The sequence below is a fragment of the Myxine glutinosa genome, chromosome 3 (genome assembly GCF_964187855.1).
Source record: "Myxine glutinosa chromosome 3, kmMyxGlut1.1, whole genome shotgun sequence".
Classification (NCBI taxonomy): Eukaryota; Metazoa; Chordata; class Myxini; order Myxiniformes; family Myxinidae; genus Myxine; species Myxine glutinosa.
In genome coordinates this window covers 38,749,743-38,771,699 of record NC_136263.1, presented here as the reverse complement: position 1 = coordinate 38,771,699, position 21,957 = coordinate 38,749,743, and the positions used below count along the sequence as shown (strand labels likewise).

Below are 21,957 nucleotides of genomic sequence, written 5' to 3'. Positions count from 1 at the left end.
CCCTTCCTGTCCAGGCTGGAGATCCTCAAGGCAGTGTGCTGGGCCCTGTGCTTTTTCTGGTCTTCATTTATGATCTCTCCGACTCTCTGAAAATCCTCTCTGTCTCTTTGCTGATGACTCCACTCTCTGCCACCCCATACCTCAACCCTCAGATCAGCAGGCAGCAGCCTCTTCACTCTCTGCAGACCTGGACAAAATCACAAACTGGTCAAACAAGTGGAACATGTCGTTCAATTCTGACAAATCTCACTCTCACTACGTCTCTCCGAAAAGAACATCTGGAAAACCTTCCCATCTACTTTCTCAACAATCCCCTCGAAGAAGTTCTGTCACTCAAGCTTTTGGGTCTCACGATCTGCCATGATCTTTCCTGGGGAAACCACATTTCCAAGCTGGCCTCCAAAGCCAGTTGCCGATTGGGCATCCTCCGTCATGTCAAGTCATTTCTTGACACTTTTGAGCTCCTCACCACTACAAAGCTTTCACCCATAGCTTGAAGGAGTACTTCTCTCCCCTCTGGGTTGGTGCTCCTGCCTCACACCTAGCTCAGCCTCATGCTGTCAAAACCAAAGCTTTCAGAATCATTGGCATCTCCCACGATGAAGCCAATTCTAAGGGCCTTTCTCTCTCTCACCACAGGCAAGTAGGTGGTCTTTCTGTCTTCTACCAACTCCTCTCCGGCCTTGCTCCCCCTGCTCTATCTGTGCTCTGTCCCCCAAATATTCCTACAGGTCGCACAAGATCTGCCAGCAAGCCTCTAATGGTTAAACTGCCAAAATCTCGGCTCTCTGCTCACCTTCACTCTTTCATACCTCTTTTCTCCCACCACTGGAACAAACTCCCACACTCCCTTCAATCCCTCTCCTCCCTCCAGGTCTTAACAACAGCTGTTCACCACTATCTCTCATCTTTCCCCATCCAAAACCTTGCTCTTTTTCATCTCCGTTAATACACCCCAAATCCACCTTTTTAAAATTCCGTTTTCTTTCCTGAAAGTTGTAGTAGTGTCCATTTTATACCTTCTACCCCACCCCTCAGCCCTCTCCCTTCCACAGATCTACCGATGTCCCCGTTTTCTACTGTTGTTGTGCTTGTATGCTTCCCTCTCTCTCCCCCTCTTGTCTCCCACTCCCTTTATTATATGTTTTATGTGCGTTTCTGATTATGGTCTTGTGTGTTTTATGTCTTCGCTCTTTCACGAGCCTAGACTTTGTATTCAAAAAAATAAAAAATAAAAAAATTGAAAAACCAAATGCCCTTCTCTGCAAAGAAAAGACAATTCTGCTTGCATATTTAGGTGTCATAAAAACAGGGACAACTCTACAACATTATGGCATTAGGCAGCCAAGTGTTAGATGGCGGGCTGGTGGTATGTTATCTTGTATTCCATTATTTATTTATTTGAGACTTTTCCCCTCAATCTGCACTAACTGGCAGCCTGACCAGGGTAAAGTTTGAATGTGCATTTGCAAGTCTGCTCCCAATTGTTGGTTCAAACTCACACCAAACTTGAGCAGGTGCAATGGTAGAAATTGTGGGTGGAGCATGGTGAGCAGCAAATTAAGGGGCGCATCAATTGTTGGTAGTTGAATTTGAGAGATATAAATGGCAATACAATTTAAAAATAGGATGACTGGACCTGTAGCTTATCTGGCCCCTGCCCAAATGTTGTAACCCAAATTTGGTAACATACTATCTAGTGAGTCTGGAGAAGATTTTTTTACGGAATTTACGCGATTTTCCAAAAAATTGACCAACTCAGCCATTTTGACACACTTCCGGTCAAAGTGACGGAACGAGATTTGCAATCCCAGTTACTAGTCAGGAACAGAACCTTTCTGCCAAATTTCAGCCGGATCAGCCCAGCGATTTGGTCGGAAAAGTCGATAAAGGTGGCGAAGGGACAGACAGATGGTGCACAATGACAATACCTTATCTGGAATTCCAATTCCAGATAAGCTAAAATAGCGGGGCAGCTAAGTGCCAAATATCAGTACAATTGTTCAGATTGTGGTAAAAGCACCAAATTTCGTACAGTTCATCTTGAATACATAATAATCGATTTCAGATATAGTGCCAAGAAATAAATCCCCCTGGTGGCCATATTTGGCCAAAATCCAAGATGGCCACCAGCCGAGCCGTGAATTTCTATGAAACCCGATATTTTCTTTAATATTCAAGCTACAGACATGAATAAAACATCATTTTGTATGTTTTCAGACACAAGGAATCCAATTACAGCATTAATTCTTTCATAAAATGCATATATTTCAGCATAAAGGGCATGTTTATGTCGAAATTGTCAACAATCGACGAACAATTGACCGGATTACAATTTGGAATATTCACGATGACAACAGTCGGAAAGGTGAATGCTTACTTTCTAATATGGCTATTAACTGTATTCAGAAACAATTATTTTCTCTTTTCTGTCAGGTCTACATGTATGGCGCCAATGATGCCATCCAGGTGTTAAGTCTGAACCTTTGGAGCTCCCACAATGTCGACACGGAAAAAGTGTAAGCTCATTGAACATGACAAGCTGTCCTCACCTCGAAACACACCAGGACCTATTGATTGGACAATATGTGTGCTATGTCAAGAACGTTCGACTGCACCACTTCAGTGTCCTGCACTATCAAAACGAACAGATGTGGGAGCTGGTTATGACACATTGGCTGACAATTTGAAATGTTTTCATGACTTGGGCAAGCTAGCGGTGGCTACAGATATATCACAGCTTGATGAGGGCGATGGCATTGCAAATACGTTGTCCAAACATAGTGCCAAATGGCATCACTCCTGCCGCTTGAAGTACTCTGCTAGTAGGCTGACAAGACTACAACCGGTGGAACCATGCACCAGTCAGAAAGGAGATGGTCCTTATATGCGTCGACAAGCTAGTGAAGATCAAAGCAGTGATACATGTTTCTTCTGTGACATAATGGGAACAGAAAGTAGTCCGCTGCACGAAGCAATGACGTCAAAACTTACACAACGTGTCTATCACTGTGCTTTCAAGCTACAGGATCAAAAGCTAATATTGCTTGTACATCATATTGGATGGAGCAGCAATCGTCAACATGTTGAGACCAGTAGGGACCAAAACCTTCCAGGAATACGCTACCCTAGTGTTTCTGCCGTACATCAAAGCACAGCTACGAAACGTCTCGAGAGTCGATATCGTTTGGGACATGTACATCCAAGGGAGCCTTAAATCCACAGCTGGAGAGAAACGAGGCAAAGGTATTCGGAGACGTGTAACAGCAGCAAACACTATTCCAGGAAACTGGCAGGAGTTCCTGCGTTTGGACAACAACATGACTGAGCTCTTCGAATTCTTGGCACATCAGGTATTACCGTCACCAATCACCATGCTTAATATAATTCTTAATATATGCAAATAATTGTACATAACATTTAATATACAATGTAGTTTCATTAACCATGTTAGCAAGTGTGCGTACTACTGATATACCAATGCTCTATACCAATATGAATCTATAATCACTAATACTTCTTTACTGTCGCTACTTCTAACCATAGGTGGTGGAAAATCTCTCCACAGAGAAGGATGTGTACACGACATGTGGAGAGAATGTGTTGTGTACTCGTGTGAATCAAAACGTATCGGCTATGGCACCTTGTTCGCACGAAGAAGCAGACACGAGAATGTTTGTCCATGCAATGGATGCAGCAAACCGAGGACATCGCAGAATTGTCTTGCGGACAGTCGACACTGATGTACTTGTTCTTGCCGTCTCCAATGCTGTACGTCTTGAGAACACGGAGATATGGGTTGCGTTTGGCACAGGAAAGCATTTCTGGTACATCCCTGCTCATGAGATCGCCACATCGTTGGGCCATGACAAAGCAAGGGCGCTTCCAATGTTTCATGCCTTCACTGGTTGCGACACCGTGTCATCATTTGCGGGGAGAGGAAAGAAGACTGCTTTCGACATTTGGAAATCATTCCCCGAGGTCACTCCAGTCTTCATCACTCTTACGGAAACGCCATCAAGTTTCAACGAAGAGTACATGTCAGTTTTAGAGTGCTTCGTTGTACTGCTGTATGACAGGACATCTTCAGAAACCAGCGTAAATGCAGCCAGGCAACACATGTTCAGTACCAAAGCTAGATCTCTCGATGGTATACCGCCAACAAGTGCAGCACTGTTACAACAAGTGAAACGGACAGTCTACCAAGGTGGACATATTTGGGGACAGTCACATGTGCGTGTTCCAGAGGTGCCTTCCCCAGATGCATGGGGGTGGAAGAAGAACGCTCTACATGAATGGGAACCACTGTGGACACTACCGCCTGAAGCAGCAATGTCTTGTTCCGAGCTGATAAAGTGTCATTGTGTGAAAGGTTGCAGGGGACAATGCAGGTGTGTCAAAGCAAATCTTAAATGCACAACACTCTGTCAATGCAGGGGTGATTGCGACCACAATGAAGGCAACTGACTATTGTTTGTAAATGATGTAATGATATGGCGTTTTCATTCGCTAGTCGAATGTAGCCTACTGCAGTATTAGTAGTAGACATCATCATGTTTCAGTAGTATTGTCATTCAGTTGACATGGGTGTATATAGTTAATGTATTTGTTGTCTATCATGTCTATATACAACATGAACTGGTCAATTTATTGTTTATTTCAAGATCTGCCAATGTGGGTAATTGTGTTTTAATTCTAGTCTGATTGGTATATCAGTTTTACGGTATCGTTCTTGCCAGCAGTCAGCTATAGTGGCTACTGGTATACTGGTATATCATATCAAGGTGCTTAATAATCTGTTATAATGTGGAATGTCAACCACACCCAACTGCAGTCAGAAGTAGTTGCTTAATGATTTTGTGTTCTTACTTCCCAATATATTGCATTGCGATATTTGTTTACATTTTTATTTATGTTTGCTTCTGCTTGTACTCAAGTTATGGTTATGGTTATGGTTATGGTCAAGTTATGGTTATGGGGGGTTGACTCAGCCTGTCATCCTTCCGAGGTCGGCTAATTGAGTACCAGTTCACTGGTAATTCCCTGTTTGTCGTTGAAGGCGGCAAAAAGGGTTGGCGTCAGGAAGGGCATCCGGCCGTAAAACATTGCTTCAAAAAGGGGACCAAAAAAACAACAACTACCACGGTCCCCGAAAAGGCCAACCCCCGCGAAGCGGGGAAAAATGGCCTCTAAACGGTGGTTTTTCTGCTTGTACATCATATGTTACCATGATGACAATGCATTTATTTTAAAACTCAACCATGTGGTAATTCCATGTAAAGTAATTTTACTTTTCATTTAATGTGAAATGTTTTAATATTGTTCATTTTTAAATCTCATTTCACATGCATCAGTGTACTATATGCATAATTTAATGGTAGCGATGTATTGTTGTGCTGAACTGTTGGCAGGTGGAACAACAGAGCGATTCGGTTACTAAATTACCATATTATAAATGATGTGTACAATTACACCTTCATGCATTACATATATTATTGCAAGTAAAAAATACTTAGAATTTATATTATGAGTATAATACACCCATGTTGTGATATGATATCACATCACATTGCTTAAAATCGGTCAAATTTTTCACCGATTTCAGATAATTTGGCACAAAAAAGCCCTTTATGTTGAAATTAATGTATTTTATGAAAGAATTAATGCTGTAATTGGATTCCTTGTGTCTGAAAACATACAAAATGATGTTTTATTCATGTCTGTAGCTTGAATATTAAAGAAAATATCGGGTTTAATAGAAATTCACGGCTCGGCTGAACGCCATCTTGGATTTTGGCCAAATATGGCCACCAGGGGGATTTTTTTCTTGGCACTATATCTGAAATCGATTATTATGTATTCAAGATGAACTGTACGAAATTTGGTGCTTTTACCACAATCTGAACAATTGTTTCACATATCTGCCCCGCTAAAAGTGAGAGTGGCAGTTGAGTTGAAAAAAATTGTAAGAGTGGCAGGTGAGCTGGAGAAACTATGATAGGGTTTTGTTGAGTTGGTGAGGCTTTTGTAGTGAAGGAGTGGAGATGCAGTCGAACAATTGAACTGGACGGGATCGAAAGGGTGTGCTCGATCATTCAGAAGCCGAAAGTGGTGGTTTTGTTTGACGTTTGTCACCTGTGGAAGGTCACTTCCATCATCAAGATGACTCTCTTTTTCCATTGTTCAGTTTAGGAGAGTCATCTCCTGCTGAATCTCAAAATTAATACTTGGAGAATAATGACACCTTCCAGATTGATTGTTCAAATCATCAGAACTCTTATTATAATTATTTTAATACGTGCATATATTCAATGACGGTGAGGTATACATCTTACCCTATGAATTGGGTTAATAATGGACCATAAAGGAGAACAAGGTTTGCATGGGAATATTGTGTCTGATATCTGTGAACGAATCCGTTTCTCAGAGCTAAGCAAATTCCTTTTCTAGCCAATACCATATGTGAATGCATATCTCCTAGCATGTTATCTCTTGGGGCTTACGGTGAGACGAAGACCAGACGAGGTAATGGCACCGCTGTACGGACACCTCATTAATTAGTCTGACTCTGTGAATCCTATAAAAACCCAGTGTTGACTCTGCCAAAGGAGCAATTCACTGAAGACGTATTGTGCTGTGTACATCTCATTGCATCTCTGGTATAAGAGTATGCTGTTATTTGATCGTAATTACTTGGTATTCTTGAGTGAAATGTGCCCAAATAATAAATTTTTGTAATCGATTTAATTGTCTGGACATTGAATCTGTTCAAACTGAAGCAACAAAAATTGCTGCAACACACCATTCATGTGTCTGAGATTCAAATACACCATGTTACATACTGCCAAGTGCTCACTCCTGGATCCACTGCATCAAACTGAGGCCAACAGGGATACTTCACTATCTATGAGACTGCATTGACTTTGCAGTAGTTCATCCAATTTGAACACCAAAAGGGTTCTTCTGCCCAAGGTCACTGGTCCATTGTGCACATAAATAACAACCCCCAATGTATTTCCATCGTGCCAAATGGGCATCATTGGCTACTGCGGCTTGACAAGTAGTCATGTTATTTGTGACCTTTCCTCAACTGTGTCTTTCCAGTGTTTTCTTCTTGTGTTCTCCCATTCTCAGGACCCTTCCAACAAGCCTGACTTCATTAGGTTTACTCTCCATGAAATGGAGAGTAACCTATTATTTCTGCTAGAGTTTTTCTTATTATTATTATTATTAGGTTTACTCTCCATGAAATGGAGAGTAACCTATTATTACTGCAAGAGCTTTTCTTATTATTATTCTTCCACCCTATGTTGCACCTCCGAAAACTTCATAATTAAGTTTCTCTGGTCGGATTGACAGGAAATTTTCATCAAATGATCGGCTAGGCTCGTAGAATTCTTTAATGCTAATTATGACGTCATAGGTCACGTGGTATGAGCGCCATCTTGTAAAATACCTTCAACTTTGCCCCTCTGCATCTCCGAAACAGCTCAATGGAAAAATATGAGGAATGGCTCATTCTAAAAAACTCTGCAATGGGAACAAAAAAACATGTTTATTGAGTATATTAAAAATGCTAACGTTAAGAGGTTAGAATTCATCAAACACAATTTTTCTCCCCCAAAAATGAGATTTTTTTTCCAGATGCTAGTTTAAAAAAAACTCAGAATGCAAAAAATTTCGACGTCATACGTCACATGGTTCGGCCGCCATTTTGTTTTTCGTGAAAACCACGAAAACACCTTTTTCTCTGCAACGGCTGAACAGATCGAGCCCAAACTTGGCATGCATATTCGCATACCCATGAAAAACAAAAAAGCCTCAAGCACGACGTCATCCGTCACATGGTTTCAGAGTTGTGACGTTTTTAAGCATAAACTAGAAATGGTATCACCTCCATAATTTGTGAAGATATCGAGTGGAAACTTTACACAAATGTTCCTCATGGGGGGATGTGTCAATGTTACTTGAGACGTTTTGATAAGTCACATGGTTTGGCTGCAATAAATATTGGAAGGAAAATCCTAAAAAGCTTCCAACTCTTGAACCACTGCATTGATCGACTTGAATTTTTAATGCAATGTAGCTCTCATCAAGCGGAACAAGTGCAAAATTTCAAGATGATTGGATGTACGGTCTTGAAGCTACAAGTCTTTATTGTTGAAAGAAGAAGAAACGCACCATTTTGTCCTTCCAGGCCATGTCTCCCAGTGCTTGTGCCATTTTAAGTTTTAATTTCCTTTAAAAAACATTTTCTCTGCAATAATAGGACCGATTGAGATAAAATTTTAACCATAGGAGGGACTCGGTCTGTAGAATATTTTAATGGTAATTATGACGTCACAGGTCACGTGGTTCGGCCGCCATATTGTTTTTCGTGAAATCACTAAAACCCCTTTTCTCTGCAACGGCTGAACAGATCGAGGCCAAACTTTGCAGGCACAATCGCATACCCATGACGAACAAAAAAGTCAGCGAGGATGACGTCATGCGTCACATGGTTCCAGAGTTATGACGTTTTTAAGCATGAACCTTTAAAACCTAGCTCCTCCCTCATTTTTGATCCGATCGAGGGGAAACTTCACAGATCTGTTCAGCATGTAAGTCTACTAAAATGTCATTTTGGAATTTGCGATAGGTCACGTGGTTTGGCAGATATCGTTAATTAAACGAAAATATTTCTTTAAATGGATATCTCTTGAATCGCTTTATTGATCGACGTGAAACTTCATACTATAGTAGAAGTCATGAAGAGTAACAAGTGTGCAAAATTTCAAGATGATTGGATGTACGGTCTGGAAGCTAGAAGTTGTTATTGCGTGAAGAAGAAGAGGCTTCGTGTCTGCGGATTTAATTGTTCATCACATGCACAGACTGAAGGGATCGTTGGACACGATCTCTCGCGGTCATTTTAACCTCAAATAAAATTCTAATTGAAGATTTGTCAATAGCTTAGGTATATTAACAAACAAATAAAACAGATTTGGTCAAATTCTGACTTTTTTTTAACTCGATCGCATTTGACACAGAGGTGTGACAAGCTGAGGAAGAAGACACCTCGCTTGACTTCTCAGATAAAATAAATAATTCTGGCTCTGCAATTTCACGTTTATTTTCTTTAAAAAAAAAATCGCTTTTTCTGGAATCATTGCACGGATTGACATGAAATTTTCACCACAGGTGTGCCATAGGATGTGTGTGTGTGTGTGTGTGTGTGTGTGTGTGTGTGTGTGTGTGTGTGTGTGTGTGTGTGTGTGTGTGTGTGTGTGTGTGTGTGTGTGTGTGTGCGCACGCGCGCATCGGGGTTGTATCCAAGGGGGTTGTGTCAAAGCATGTCCAATGAAAGTGGGGTTGTATGAAAAGTGGGGTTGTATGAAAAGTGGGGTTGTATGAAAAGTGGGGTTGTATGAAAAGTGGGGTTGTATGAAAAGTGGGGTTGTATGAAAAGTGGGGTTGTATGAAAAGTGGGGTTGTATGAAAAGTGGGTGCGAGTAAACCGGTCATCACTGCCAGCAGTTTTAAAGTGGCAGTTCTAGTTATTATTCTTTTTACAGGATCTAAGGCCCACAAATTATGTGCACATATGTAGACGACAGAAGACTATTCCAAACAACTTAAGGCAACACTCTTAATTAAGTACCAGCACCATGTGATCAGTAAGCGTGACTGCACGATATGGCACAAACTAAGTTATGTCACGGAAAAATAAAATGTGTACAAATAGTGTGAACTCTTTGGAAAAAGACGGTTTGAGAGGTTGTGCTTAACATGGCTGGGCGGCCAACTTCTGCTGCAACACTTCAATACTTTTGGAAAATAAATACTGTACAGGAAGAAAATAAAATTACATAATAGCTTTAATGTTTCAGTTTCACCTTCCATCATATATACATGCAAAATAAACATACAAGATAACAGAAAAACAACAAGAACTGCACTTGGTAGAGTGCATACCTCTGCTAGTCTCAAGAGTTTGCATCCGGACCTTCACCAAAATCGAATCAGTTTGTTCTTGTCGCATAACCAACTCATCCACATAGTTTTGTAATAATCTGTTCACAACTTTTTGAAATATCATGCTATATATGGCTTTTGGACCTATCACTAAACGGTGAAGAATCACTTAAGGAATGAAAAATAAATCTCATATCCAGATACGGATCTTCATCAAAATTGAATTGCTGCATCCTTATCACACACCCAACCTGTTCACCAAGTTCCGTCCGGATAACCTTTTTTAAGATACCCTGCGATATATCAGTTTTAGCCCCATCACTCAATGGTGAAGAATCACTTGAAAACTTCTGGCTTCTTGATCTGCATATTTAACAAAATTTAATCATGCCACCATCATCATACCTAATCCCCACCAAGTTTCACCTGAATCTGTCCACAACCTTTTGAGACATTCTTGTTCACAAACACAGCGAAATAGGGGTGTAAACATAACCTCCATCCACCTTTGGTGGCAGAGGTAATTAGGTAATGAACCTCTAAATAATTGTTTATGACAAAGCCTCAATGTTTCTGTGTCCCTCTACGTGTGGGTGAAGAATATGCCCGCTTACACAAGTATGCCTTGCTGTTTGAGTCATGAATCAAAGGACCTCAGCATGATTGCCATCTTGGCACTTTCACATAGATATGGCTCAGATGAGACAAGCCAGCAGCATCAAAAGTGCCCCCATCCAGTGATAATGCACAAATAACAAGGAAAAGGTATGCACATTATAACATGTGTGATGTGAGAAATACAGTCAAACCACAAATCCCACATCTAAGGTACATCACAATAAATCAGTGGGCATGCATTAGTGTTGAATCCCTCATTGCCCTTACCTTGGTAAACCTCTTCCATTGATCTTTTTGCTTCAGACACTTGATCTTTCTTAGGTGTGAGGCTGGAAATATTAAAAAGAAAGTCAGCCTCACCCGAGAGAAAAATTTCAACTTAGAATCACACATCAAAGATGGTACGATAACTATTAACCAACCCAAGTTCACTATAAAGAGACACCAGAATACATCTTTCGTTCAGGTTATGTATTGCCATCTCAGTGTCAGTAAGTCAGTCAGTATATAAACACTCACTAATATTCACTGAAACTACACACAATTTCGATGAAACATGACCACAACCTCCTTCACACGTCACACATATTGAGATGACAACATTGTTTCTCGTTTTTGAATAATTTGGTGGAATAGGGACAAAAAGTATAATTTTTGCAAAATTCAGTTCATACACAAGGAGGTGGTGAATCAAAGTTTTTATTGCTTTAAAAGTACTAGGGCATGCCCGTACTATATCTATATCTAAAATTATATCCCCCCCCCTCTATTTACATGAAATGGTTTGGTCCAAAGCGAACGGCTTGCGAGTGGTGACAATCCCCCCCCTCTATTTACATGCAATGGTTTGGTCCAAAGCGAACGGCTTCCGGAGTTTGGTAAAGAAATCGCCATCGCGTGCACAAACGCGCAGGAAAGCGAATGAATCGCAAATTCGTTTTTATTAGTTGTAAAACATAGTTTAACGCCAACATAGTTTGCAAACGTGAAATAAATGAATACGCTCTCAAATGTGCCATCCGAGGCAGAGTGTGCCCGCCACGTTCGGCACACGCGATCGTTCGCTGCTCTCTGATTGGTTGAATCGTTTTTTGGACATAGCTCGGTAAGTAATTGTCCGATTAATATGAAACCTTGAAAAGGCACATCCTCGGGTCCCCAGCAATATACCTGGCAAGTTTCAAGTATATCGGACCCGTGGTTGTCGAGAAACAGCGGTCACAGACAAACGTACAGACGTACAGACAGACAGACAGAGATTACTGGAATTATAGATAGATGATCAAGTATGTTCGTTTATATGGATAAAAGCTCAGTACCTCCAACACATGCCCACGGGGTCAACCCGTAAGGGCGGTGGTGGTGGTGATCCGTAAGGGTGGTTTTGTCCCGTAATGATGTTTAGGACTCCACCATACACCCATTCAAGCTCAGTTCAGACTCTTTTCATGCACAGTCCAGTTCCCAAATATTTGACGTGACAAAATGCAAAAAAACTTCAAAAGGTTCAATATTATTGACCCCTTAAAATCTCAAAAGTCAATTTAGCACCAAACCAAACTCAGCATAATTTTGGGGTCCATAACTTCCAAAGTTGGAGATTAATTAGCTATTACTGGCTGTGGAATGTAAAAGCCTGGGCCAGAATTAGCTTAGAAACAGAATTTTCAGCTTTCTATCCATATAAGAACAGAACAGGGTTCGAAATAAGCAGTGGCCTGGGTGCTAAATGCCACCAAAAACTCCGTCAGGCCACCAAAACATGGTCCTTGGTGATCCGTGTGGCCACTTGTGTCAAATTATTTGATGCATCTTCTTTGTCAATGTATTCGGTCATTACTTAACATTCTGCCATCTCAACCAACTAAACTTGCCAAAGGGACTGCGGTCTTGCGACAAAAATTGTAGCGACTTCAAATGCTCCCCTCCCTTGGAGTCAGTAGGTGGAGCGATGCAAATTTTCTTTGTAAACATGTACCATGTGGTAACGCTTCCAGTGGTTGTGGGAGAGGGTATTGTGAGTGATGCTTCAGAAACCTCAATTGCATCACGAGTAAGAGGACTCCCTCCTTGTTATTATCACACTCACTTAGCATATGTTGCTTTAGACTAGACTGCAAAAAATCCGAAGGAATTCCCATGCTTTATTGCCGTTTTCCACCTTGGGAAGGTGTATAATACACAAGTATAAAGTACGTCAAAAATGACGGGTTGGAACAGTTTAATTTGACGTTGATGGTGCAGCCTCATGAGCGTGCCACAGTCTGAAGCCTGGGTGTGCTTTTGTGTGCTTTTAGTAGAGTGTCAGGTGTGCTTTTATCTTCTTTATTTATTAGACACCCGACAGACATAAATGAACACTCGGTTTACTTTGCATGCGCTGTACATCACTTGCAGCGAATTTCACCTCCCTGCGCCTTGCATTTATTGCGATTTCAAAAAAACGCTTCTGTACACTGCCCTTGAGGCTCGGTTTGCAAGTCTACAATTCCAATGTAAGAGACATAATTACTTTTCTTTTGGATCTTTGGAGTCCTTGGGGTCTTTTGGTTGCTCAGGGTCTTTTGTATCCTCTGGATCATTTGGGTCCTTTGTGTCTTCAGGGTCTTTATTGCTGAATATTATGCATCTACAGTATGTAGTAGTTGTAGTACACATCTACTTTTGCGTCTCTTTTTATTGCAAGTTCTGTACGAAAAGGGGAGTTTTTTCATTTGCTTCAAAAGTTTTTCAGAAGCAGGATGCTGAATATAATATTTTCAGTGACATTTGACAATTTGAAATTTAAGACCTCATCTTTACATGTTCATACATACATACATACATACATACATACATACATACATACATACAAGATACCTTTTAAGTCCAAATTCAAGATTCCTTACATAAAAGAAAAATGTCTGAAGACATTTAATGTCAACTAGCCGAAACCCGTGGAACATCCACGGAAGGGAGGATGTGGTGTATGGATAGAGTGTACCATTATGGATGGCATAGGGGATTTGCTTGTCCGAGTAAGAGTTAAGAAGAAAGATGAGAATGAAGAGTGCGTATATGAACAACGATCGCCGACACCGGCACAAATGCATGCTCTGGATTGTCCACTCAGTGGACGGCTTGCTTCGCCTTCGCCCAGCAGACGCCAATACGATGGCATCGTAAGATGGCGTCGTATCGGCAGTTAATCGGATGCTTTTGGGCCCCAACGTCGGCTAATTCAGATTTTTCGAGTATGGCTGTAGGTGATAAACAAAGAGCGCAATTCGTAGATCATAAATCCATTAGTGCCGTGGGCATTGGGTCACTGGGTGCGGCGTAAAAGGGACAACAAAGTCGAGTCCTTACGCTATTATTTAATGTCAATTGTTGGAACATAAATTCTACATATATACTGTGTGTATATATATATATACACACAAAGAATTAAGTTAAGCACCCCCCCGTTTTTTTACAACCTCGCACATTACAAGTTTGTTGTCGTCAAAACAGTGTAATATACCCATGATATTGCTATATTTTCTGGAGAAGTGATATTATGGTCACATAAAAACATAACAATCATGCCGTTTTCAATATTTTATTCTGAATAATTTAAGGTGAAATTTTTTGGGAATTTTAGGCATATTTTCACCTCAATTTAAGTATGGAGCTATAGGTCCATCACGGACAGTGTGGATGACGTTTATGTTTTCTAACGTACAGTCATTGTTCTGAGAAGACCTCTAGCGATCTTTGCGTCAATAACGTGTGTAGGACCCACGTGATCGGATCACTGACTCAACCCTACGTCTCATAGACCCTGTAAGCCGTCGTATGCGTTGCTGTGGCAGGTTGAACCCCCTCGAGCACGTTTGGGACATGTTGGGACGACAAATTGCGAAGATGGTCCCTCCAATAGCCAATCTGGATGAATTGGAACGTGCATTACATCGGGAATGGAACAACCTGCCACAGCAACGCATACGACGGCTTACAGGGTCTATGAGACGTAGGGTTGAGTCAGTGATCCGATCACGTGGGTCCTACACACGTTATTGATGCAAAGATCGCTAGAGGTCTTCTCAGAACAATGACTGTACGTTAGAAAACATAAACGTCATCCACACTGTCCGTGATGGACCTATAGCTCCATACTTAAATTGAGGTGAAAATATGCCTAAAATTCCCAAAAAATTTCACCTTAAATTATTCAGAATAAAATATTGAAAACGGCATGATTGTTATGTTTTTATGTGACCATAATATCACTTCTCCAGAAAATATAGCAATATCATGGGTATATTACACTGTTTTGACGACAACAAACTTGTAATGTGCGAGGTTGTAAAAAAACGGGGGGGGTGCTTAACTTAATTCTTTGTGTATATATATGTATGTGTATATATATATATATGTGTGTATGTATGTATGTATGTATGTATGTATGTATGTATGTATGTATGTGTGTGTGTGTATGTGTGTATGTATGTGTGATTGTGTGTGTGTGTGTATATATTAGGGTGGTGCTCAAAATAATTTAAAAAAAATATTTACTGGGACATGGCTTTATGTTGTTCCTTTTGTTCCAAAATGAAAAGACACCAAATATGAAAGCAATCTGATTTTATTTAGGGGTGCCACATCAGCCTTCAAACTAAAGGTGTCGACAAAACTTTTCTATATATGGATCGAAAGCAAAACCAGAAGTTTGTTTTATGAAAATCCACCCTCCACTCACTTTCTTTGTATTCTAGCAAACACAAGTTACAATAGCTGCACAAATAGCACTATATTGCTATGAAAACTCAAATTCAATGATAACAATCCAAATGTTCAGTTCATAAAATGAAGAGACACCATTAAAAAAAAAAAATAACCACCTTTAGAGGCCATTTTTCCCCGCAAGCGGGGGTTGGCCTTTTTCGGGAACCGTGGTTGTTGTTGTTTTTCGGTCCCCTTTTTGAAGCAATGTTTTACGGCCGGATGCCCTTCCTGACGCCAACCCTTTTTGCCGCCTTTAACGACAAACAGGGAATTACCAGTGAACTGGTACTCAATTAGCCGACCTCGGAAGGATGACAGGCTGAGACACCATATCACATAATATTAAAAAACCCAAATATAATGAGAAATGTAACTCCTATTTCTGGGCCTGTTTCACCACTGTTGCCTTCTTGGCATCGGGGTACATCTTCCTGTGAGCAGCAACAACTTGGAGCAGAGCTTGCTTTTGCTCTTCATCCTTTGTAAGGAGCTTATTGTAGTCTTGTATCAATGCGACACCCCTTTCTGCCCTGTCGTTCACCACGACTAAGCCACTGGCGGCTTTCTTTGCTTCCTGAAAGCTGGTTTCTTGCTCCCATGAACCAGGATCCTTATCCATCCAATCAGTTGGGGTCCCTAGGATGCTGAAGAAATGCTTGGTGTGTTTTGTTATGAGGCCAGCGATTGACAGGGCGGTTCCTCGTTTGATAGCTGGTCTCTTTGGAGAGGGGTTTTCACCGTCATTTTTCAATGCTTCAATCATATTGATCTTGCTTTCTTTGTCAATTCTGGTGTCAAAGAATGCAAATGCCACTAGTACTGGGCTCATGTACCACGTGTGGCGGCCAAGTGCCTTCAAGGCTGCCTGAGCCATCTTCTGATTGATTTGTTCAAACTTTTCCATCTTCTTGAAGAGGTTAATGTCATTCAGGGGAGCCTCAATAGCTTGTGGAGCCCGAAACCAAGCCTGTACATACACAAGGCAGACAAAAATGTTGAAGGCTCGGAGTTCTCTCGCCTCTCGAAGTGTCAAGTGGAACTCTGACCGAAACATGAACACCTGTAGTGAATATAGTGCTTTTGCCATCCATCTGGCTCTGTGCATTGCTCCTGGAGCCATGATCCGGATTCCACGAGGTGGGATTCCTCCCATGTAGATGACAGTCAGTTCTAGGAGTTCACGATAATCATATCGTGGCTGCTGATCTTTCAAACACACAAGAGCAAATTCCAGAGCTTCATCCATCATGTCATTGTTCTGTGCAAACTCAGCTGCCGTATCAGGATCTGTGAATCCATTTTTTGGTTGGTGATGGGCAATGGACGGCCACTCCGCCTGAAACCGCTTAAAAAGCTGGATGTCAGGGCCTGATGAAGGACCGAAAAGAGTGGTGAAAACATCTCCCAGAATGATTTCGTGCGCATGATGGCGGCAAGCCAAATGAATTAGTTCAGTCTGTAGCTTCTTTTCAATGAGGACAGCAGCCCCTCCACGAACACCTGAATTGCTGGCCGTTGTGTCAAAAGACAAAGCCTTCACCTTGCCCACAAGGTTCCAGCTCTTCAGTGTGTCCACTACAGCGGTTGCCATAGCTTCTCCTCCCCAGTCAGGTAACTTGGGAACATTCAACAGCTGCTCCATTCCATGGTACTGGTTGGACACAAGGATTGGAAGACGATCCACCTTCACATGCACAAAATCTCCAGTGACATCGGGAAGAAGCTTTCCATCCCAATGGACCACTAAAGGACCCTGCACATTATGATGAAATGCTTCTTTTATTTCGTCCATGGTTTTGCATCGATGCATCATGCGATTCCGCCGCACTGTCCATCGGTTCAGTGCCAGCTCTGCAGGATCCCATCCTACTGCTCTACAAATGGATGCCAAGTTGTGGACAGCCATTCGGTCACTTGTTTTCGTACGATCCAAAGAAGCTGCGACTTCAGGAGTGACAATGTTGATAGGCTTCTATAGGTTGACTGGATTCTATATAGTTGACTTGGTTGACTATAGTTGACTATATAGGTTCTATAGGTTGACTATAGGATAGGTTGACTGGATAGGTTGATAGGATAGGTTGATAGGCAATTTTGCTTCCAACACAGTGTCTACAGATCCCATTGAAGCCTTCCTCTCTGAGAATTGATCGTGAAGAAACTTCCTGTCCTCGGGGTTGGTGATTATGGCCTCCGAATCTGCATGCCTAAGATCAAACGTCTTCTCCAAGGAGGCCTTGAAGGATGCTTCCTTTTTCTCTTGGGTCGCACCACCCCGCTTTGCACCTTTTTGGAGGCTCCTCCATTCTTCATATAGCCTCTCCAAACGATGGATGCAGTGCTGCTTCGTCGTTGTAGGTAGGTGAGCTTTTTCCCAGAACTTCACAACCTCTTCAATGGTGAGGGTTGCACTCTCCCGGGCAGTGCGATTCTCCTTCTTCAGGTGATGGAAAAACAGGACAAGAGATTGATGCACAGTCGGGAGCTTGGCACCTTTGATGGCATCTCCAGAAGTGGACCCAATGAGATACACATTATCCTGAGCCCGAGTTTTCAATGAAACACTGGAACTAGCACATGCCATATCTGCAAAATACGCAAGAATGTGGGTAAAATCCTGTTAATTCTTACTCCACAGGGTCACTCTCTACAAAAGAGCCACAGTCAATAAGTTAGGCCTACATATTACACACTAAAAAAGCGTACCCCTGACCCCGGGAACCTGTACAAAACATGCATGAAAATTGCCCAGATAGTGATCATAGGAAGTCTCAAAACTGTATGTATAATATATTGTATATAACTATATATATAATGTATAATGTGTATTTATGTATATTTATTATTTAATGTACATTTTATGTATAAATTTAATGTATATTTAATTATAATGTATATATATTGTATAACTATATATTTATTTATTATATTTAAATTTTAATATATTATATTTATTTTTAATATATTATTTAATGTATTATATTTGTCTATATTTGTATAATTGTCTATCGTATAATTGTATATATAATGTATAATATAATATATATTATTATTATTTAATGTATATTTACTATATATTTATTTTTAATATTATATTTAATGTATATATATAATTATGTATTTATTTTGTGTATATGCAGCCCAAAAAATAGGAATTCCTATTTTTGCATGGGGGAAAATTCATCACTGCTGTGGCACCCCTAAATATTATTGGATTCCATTCAAATTTGGTGTGGTTTCCTTTGACACCACAAGGAACAGAAATAGACCATGTCCCGGAGAAAATCTGCATTTTGATTTTTTGAAGCCCACCCTAGTATATATATATATATATATATATATATATATATGTGTGTATATATGTATATATATATATATATATATATATATATATATATATATATATATATATATATATATATATATATATATATATATATATATATTGTTACGGATCGCGGATTAAGATGTTATTTTACCGAGCGGTTGGTATTACCGCGTCCGAACAGTTACTCCCCGATTAGAACCCGATTCCACCCGACGTTGACCAGATCGCACCGCAGATATTCAATCGGGAAACCTCTAAAGCAACCGAAAGAGAATGAAAAGAGAAGAAGACAGAGTACGGAGGAAGAACAGATTTATTATACACACACAAGCAAAAAAAGAAAGAGCGACCAAAATTATTTACAGCAATGGATGGAAGAAGCAGTCACACAGTGCATCGTTAGCTTAAACTATTCATTTTACTTAACCCCAAGACAACGAGTAGGACAGACGACGTTCACACTTACACGGGGGATATTGCAGGCAGGTAGGGCTTGAGGTGGATTGCTGGAGAGGGAGGCAGGGTCGGAGGCAGCAGCTCTCAATTCCTCGCGGTTTTGGCGGGAAAACCCTCCGTCACGTATCCGCTGCCGATGCTGTAGACGTCACGCGCTGGCTCGGTCACACCTGCTCCTCTCCTTCTGGTGGAGCCGTCTCCCTCCTCTCAGCGCGTCTCTCCAAAGCTGGTTTCCTCTCCTCTTTGGCTTGGAGCGTCTCGCATCTCACCGCTCAGCTCACAGCTCCTTTCGTATGTCACCTCTTCGCTCATCTCTCATCTGGTCATCTGCCGAAGCAGTCCCTTTCAGTCCCTTTTATTACTCCGGGCGGAATCAAGCCGCCGGCTGCGAGGGCACGCCTACCGGGTCGCTAACCGCGGTGCTGGTTGGCCAAGTGGGGTTGGCTCACTCCTCCCCTCTATGACGAGGTGGAGACACGCCTTTCTTCTCCGAGATGAGCACATGGGCAATGGCGGCTTGCGGGATTGAACACCACTCGCACCCCTTTTGAAAGGAACTTTGGAGAGCGGAGATGTTTGGGGAAATTGAAAGGGCCTACGCTTATTTTGTTTGATACAATGCAAAGTCAATCTAGTGGGAAACACATATTTAGCCTACATAGAATAAGGAAATACACTATTTAAAAAGATATATCGTGGCCTGTGTGTAAGTTTCATGGAATTAACTAGGAGGATGGCTGCGACCATTATTTACATTACGAGGGTGTTTCACACAACAAAACCATACTTTTCACATTCGTTACACTTCCTCCAAAATTGTTACACTTCTCAAAAACCGTTACACTTCTCAAATTCGTTACACTTCTCAAAACCGTTACACTGCACCCTCCTTTCTTCAGGTCCGCCCTCGGGCCTACAAAACTTTAACTTAGTGTGACACGTAGGTGTAATTCCCTCTACAATTAACCTGACCCTGAGTGTGACACTCTTAAAACACAAATAAGTATGTCTCCCTATTGCATTGCACCCTGTCTAACAGACTCAAGCCCACAGCTAACCGAATTACGGAATTATTCTCAAACTATACATTTACGGTGGGGAGTATTATTTACAATGACGTTATTTCTTATTTACAACGCAACCCAGGACCTGTGTTTTTCTTTTTAGGGAACAAGAAAAAAAAGAAATTCCTGTTGGGAGGGAGGAGACAGCACGCATTGCATCGATGCACCAGTACCAATACCACCAAAGCACCCAAAAGCACCAAAAAGCACCACTCGGTGCACAGTCACCATGGTTCATAACAAACACAACAAAACAACTGGTGGTGGTCTTCTCTTTCTCTGCTGGGCCGATGTTCTTCCCGACGTCTTCTGGCTTCATGCGGCCTACTTGGAAATATAAAAAGCACAAACCGTGTCCATTTTTATTTCGGGCAACAGGGGCCAACTAAGGGTGGTCCACCTGTTTGGCATAGGTGCCACCTTACCGAGGTCCGCAAGCAAGATTCCCTGGCCACTATGGCCGGTCTCCAACAGAGGTGCCCTGCCCCAGAACCTGGGGTCCATCAAGTGGTACTTGGCCGCAGAACAGCGGTCCATAAAGTGGTACATCAATGCTGGTTCTGGGAATCTCGTGCGCACAATGGCCACCTCACGCACGCTCCCCTTGGCCCCCAATGGCGCACAGGTCATGTGGGAGACAAAAGAGACAATTGAGCGAGGGGTAAGGTCACAAGGGTACACATCAATAAGGCAATGCAAGGCGAAATGCGTACGGAGGGCGAGATGAGAAAGCTCGTCCCTACCGTACGTCACCCCCCTGTCACCTACACTACCCTTGCCCTTACCCCATATGTACAAAAATCTACCCATTTACAAATTCGTCACTACTGTCACGTCTTCCCCATATTTCTCCTATACCAAATTCGTCTCCACAATCCCTCTAACCAAAATTTGCCATCACCCAATTCATCATCAATCCTCATAAGGAGGAAGAGATGGAACAACAAAGCACAATGTCACACCCACGTCATGATGCGTCTCACAATCCAAACATTTGCATCATAAAAAATAATCAAACCATGGCATGGTGTGGAGTACCTGTCACCTCAGGTGAGTGGATGCAGATGGTGCGAGGAGATCCTTCATCCTAACTATCCTCTAAATGATTTTAACACACTTTACACTACCCGGGGTCTCTCCCTGCCAATCCATTGGCCAACTTACACTATGGGTTCTAAAAACCAATTCCCATTGCCCAAACTGTGGTGCTTCTCAATTTGGGGTCTCACTCCCCCGATTCATCTCCCGGTGCCCTCGCACAATTTCTGGGCTGCGACGTGTAGCTCTCCCAGCAGGTCTACCCACCTGCACACCTCCACCACTGCAGTTGCCACCCGAGCTTACCTAGCTCCTCACCCTAACCTAACTAACTGGGGGAAGCCCCTCCTGGCTCTGTCACCCGACTCGGTGCCCTCTGGCACTGGGCTACCCGGATCCGTCCTCCGGATCCTCGGGCCCCATCCACAACAACTACTACCGGCTCCCAGAGCCCACCTGCGGCCTCGCCTGGCCGACACCCTCACAGTGGTGGAGTGCCCAAACCAACTACACACACTAACAGGCGACACGCCCAGCCATTTCCACAACACTAATGCACCCATCCAAAGCCCATTCTTTCACCCGCACCACAGATGCCAATATCCAACCACAATTTACCTGTACCCTCTACCTAACACTTGCACTACCCGCCCCGGGTATCCATGATGGGGGTCCACTCTTCCCCCATTCACACCTTCGCACCATCCACTCCACTCCACAATTTCCACCATACTCACTCCACGACCATCCATT

At 42.0% G+C, this 21,957-nt stretch overlaps 1 protein-coding gene across 4 annotated transcripts in view; it reads right to left on the bottom strand.

Moving 5' to 3' along the window:
* Positions 1 to 21,957, bottom strand: part of BRD8 (bromodomain containing 8) — a 149,039-nt gene that overhangs the window by 75,176 nt on the left and 51,906 nt on the right. For all 4 annotated transcript variants that reach the window (XR_010983768.2, XM_068111037.2, XM_068111038.2 and 1 more), the window contains exon 7: positions 10,840 to 10,901. Coding sequence is in view for 3 of the 4 variants with exons in the window: in XM_068111037.2 (XP_067967138.2) it covers positions 10,840 to 10,901 (62 nt within the window). In the remaining variant the exon portion in view is untranslated. The remainder of the gene's footprint in view (positions 1 to 10,839; positions 10,902 to 21,957) is intronic.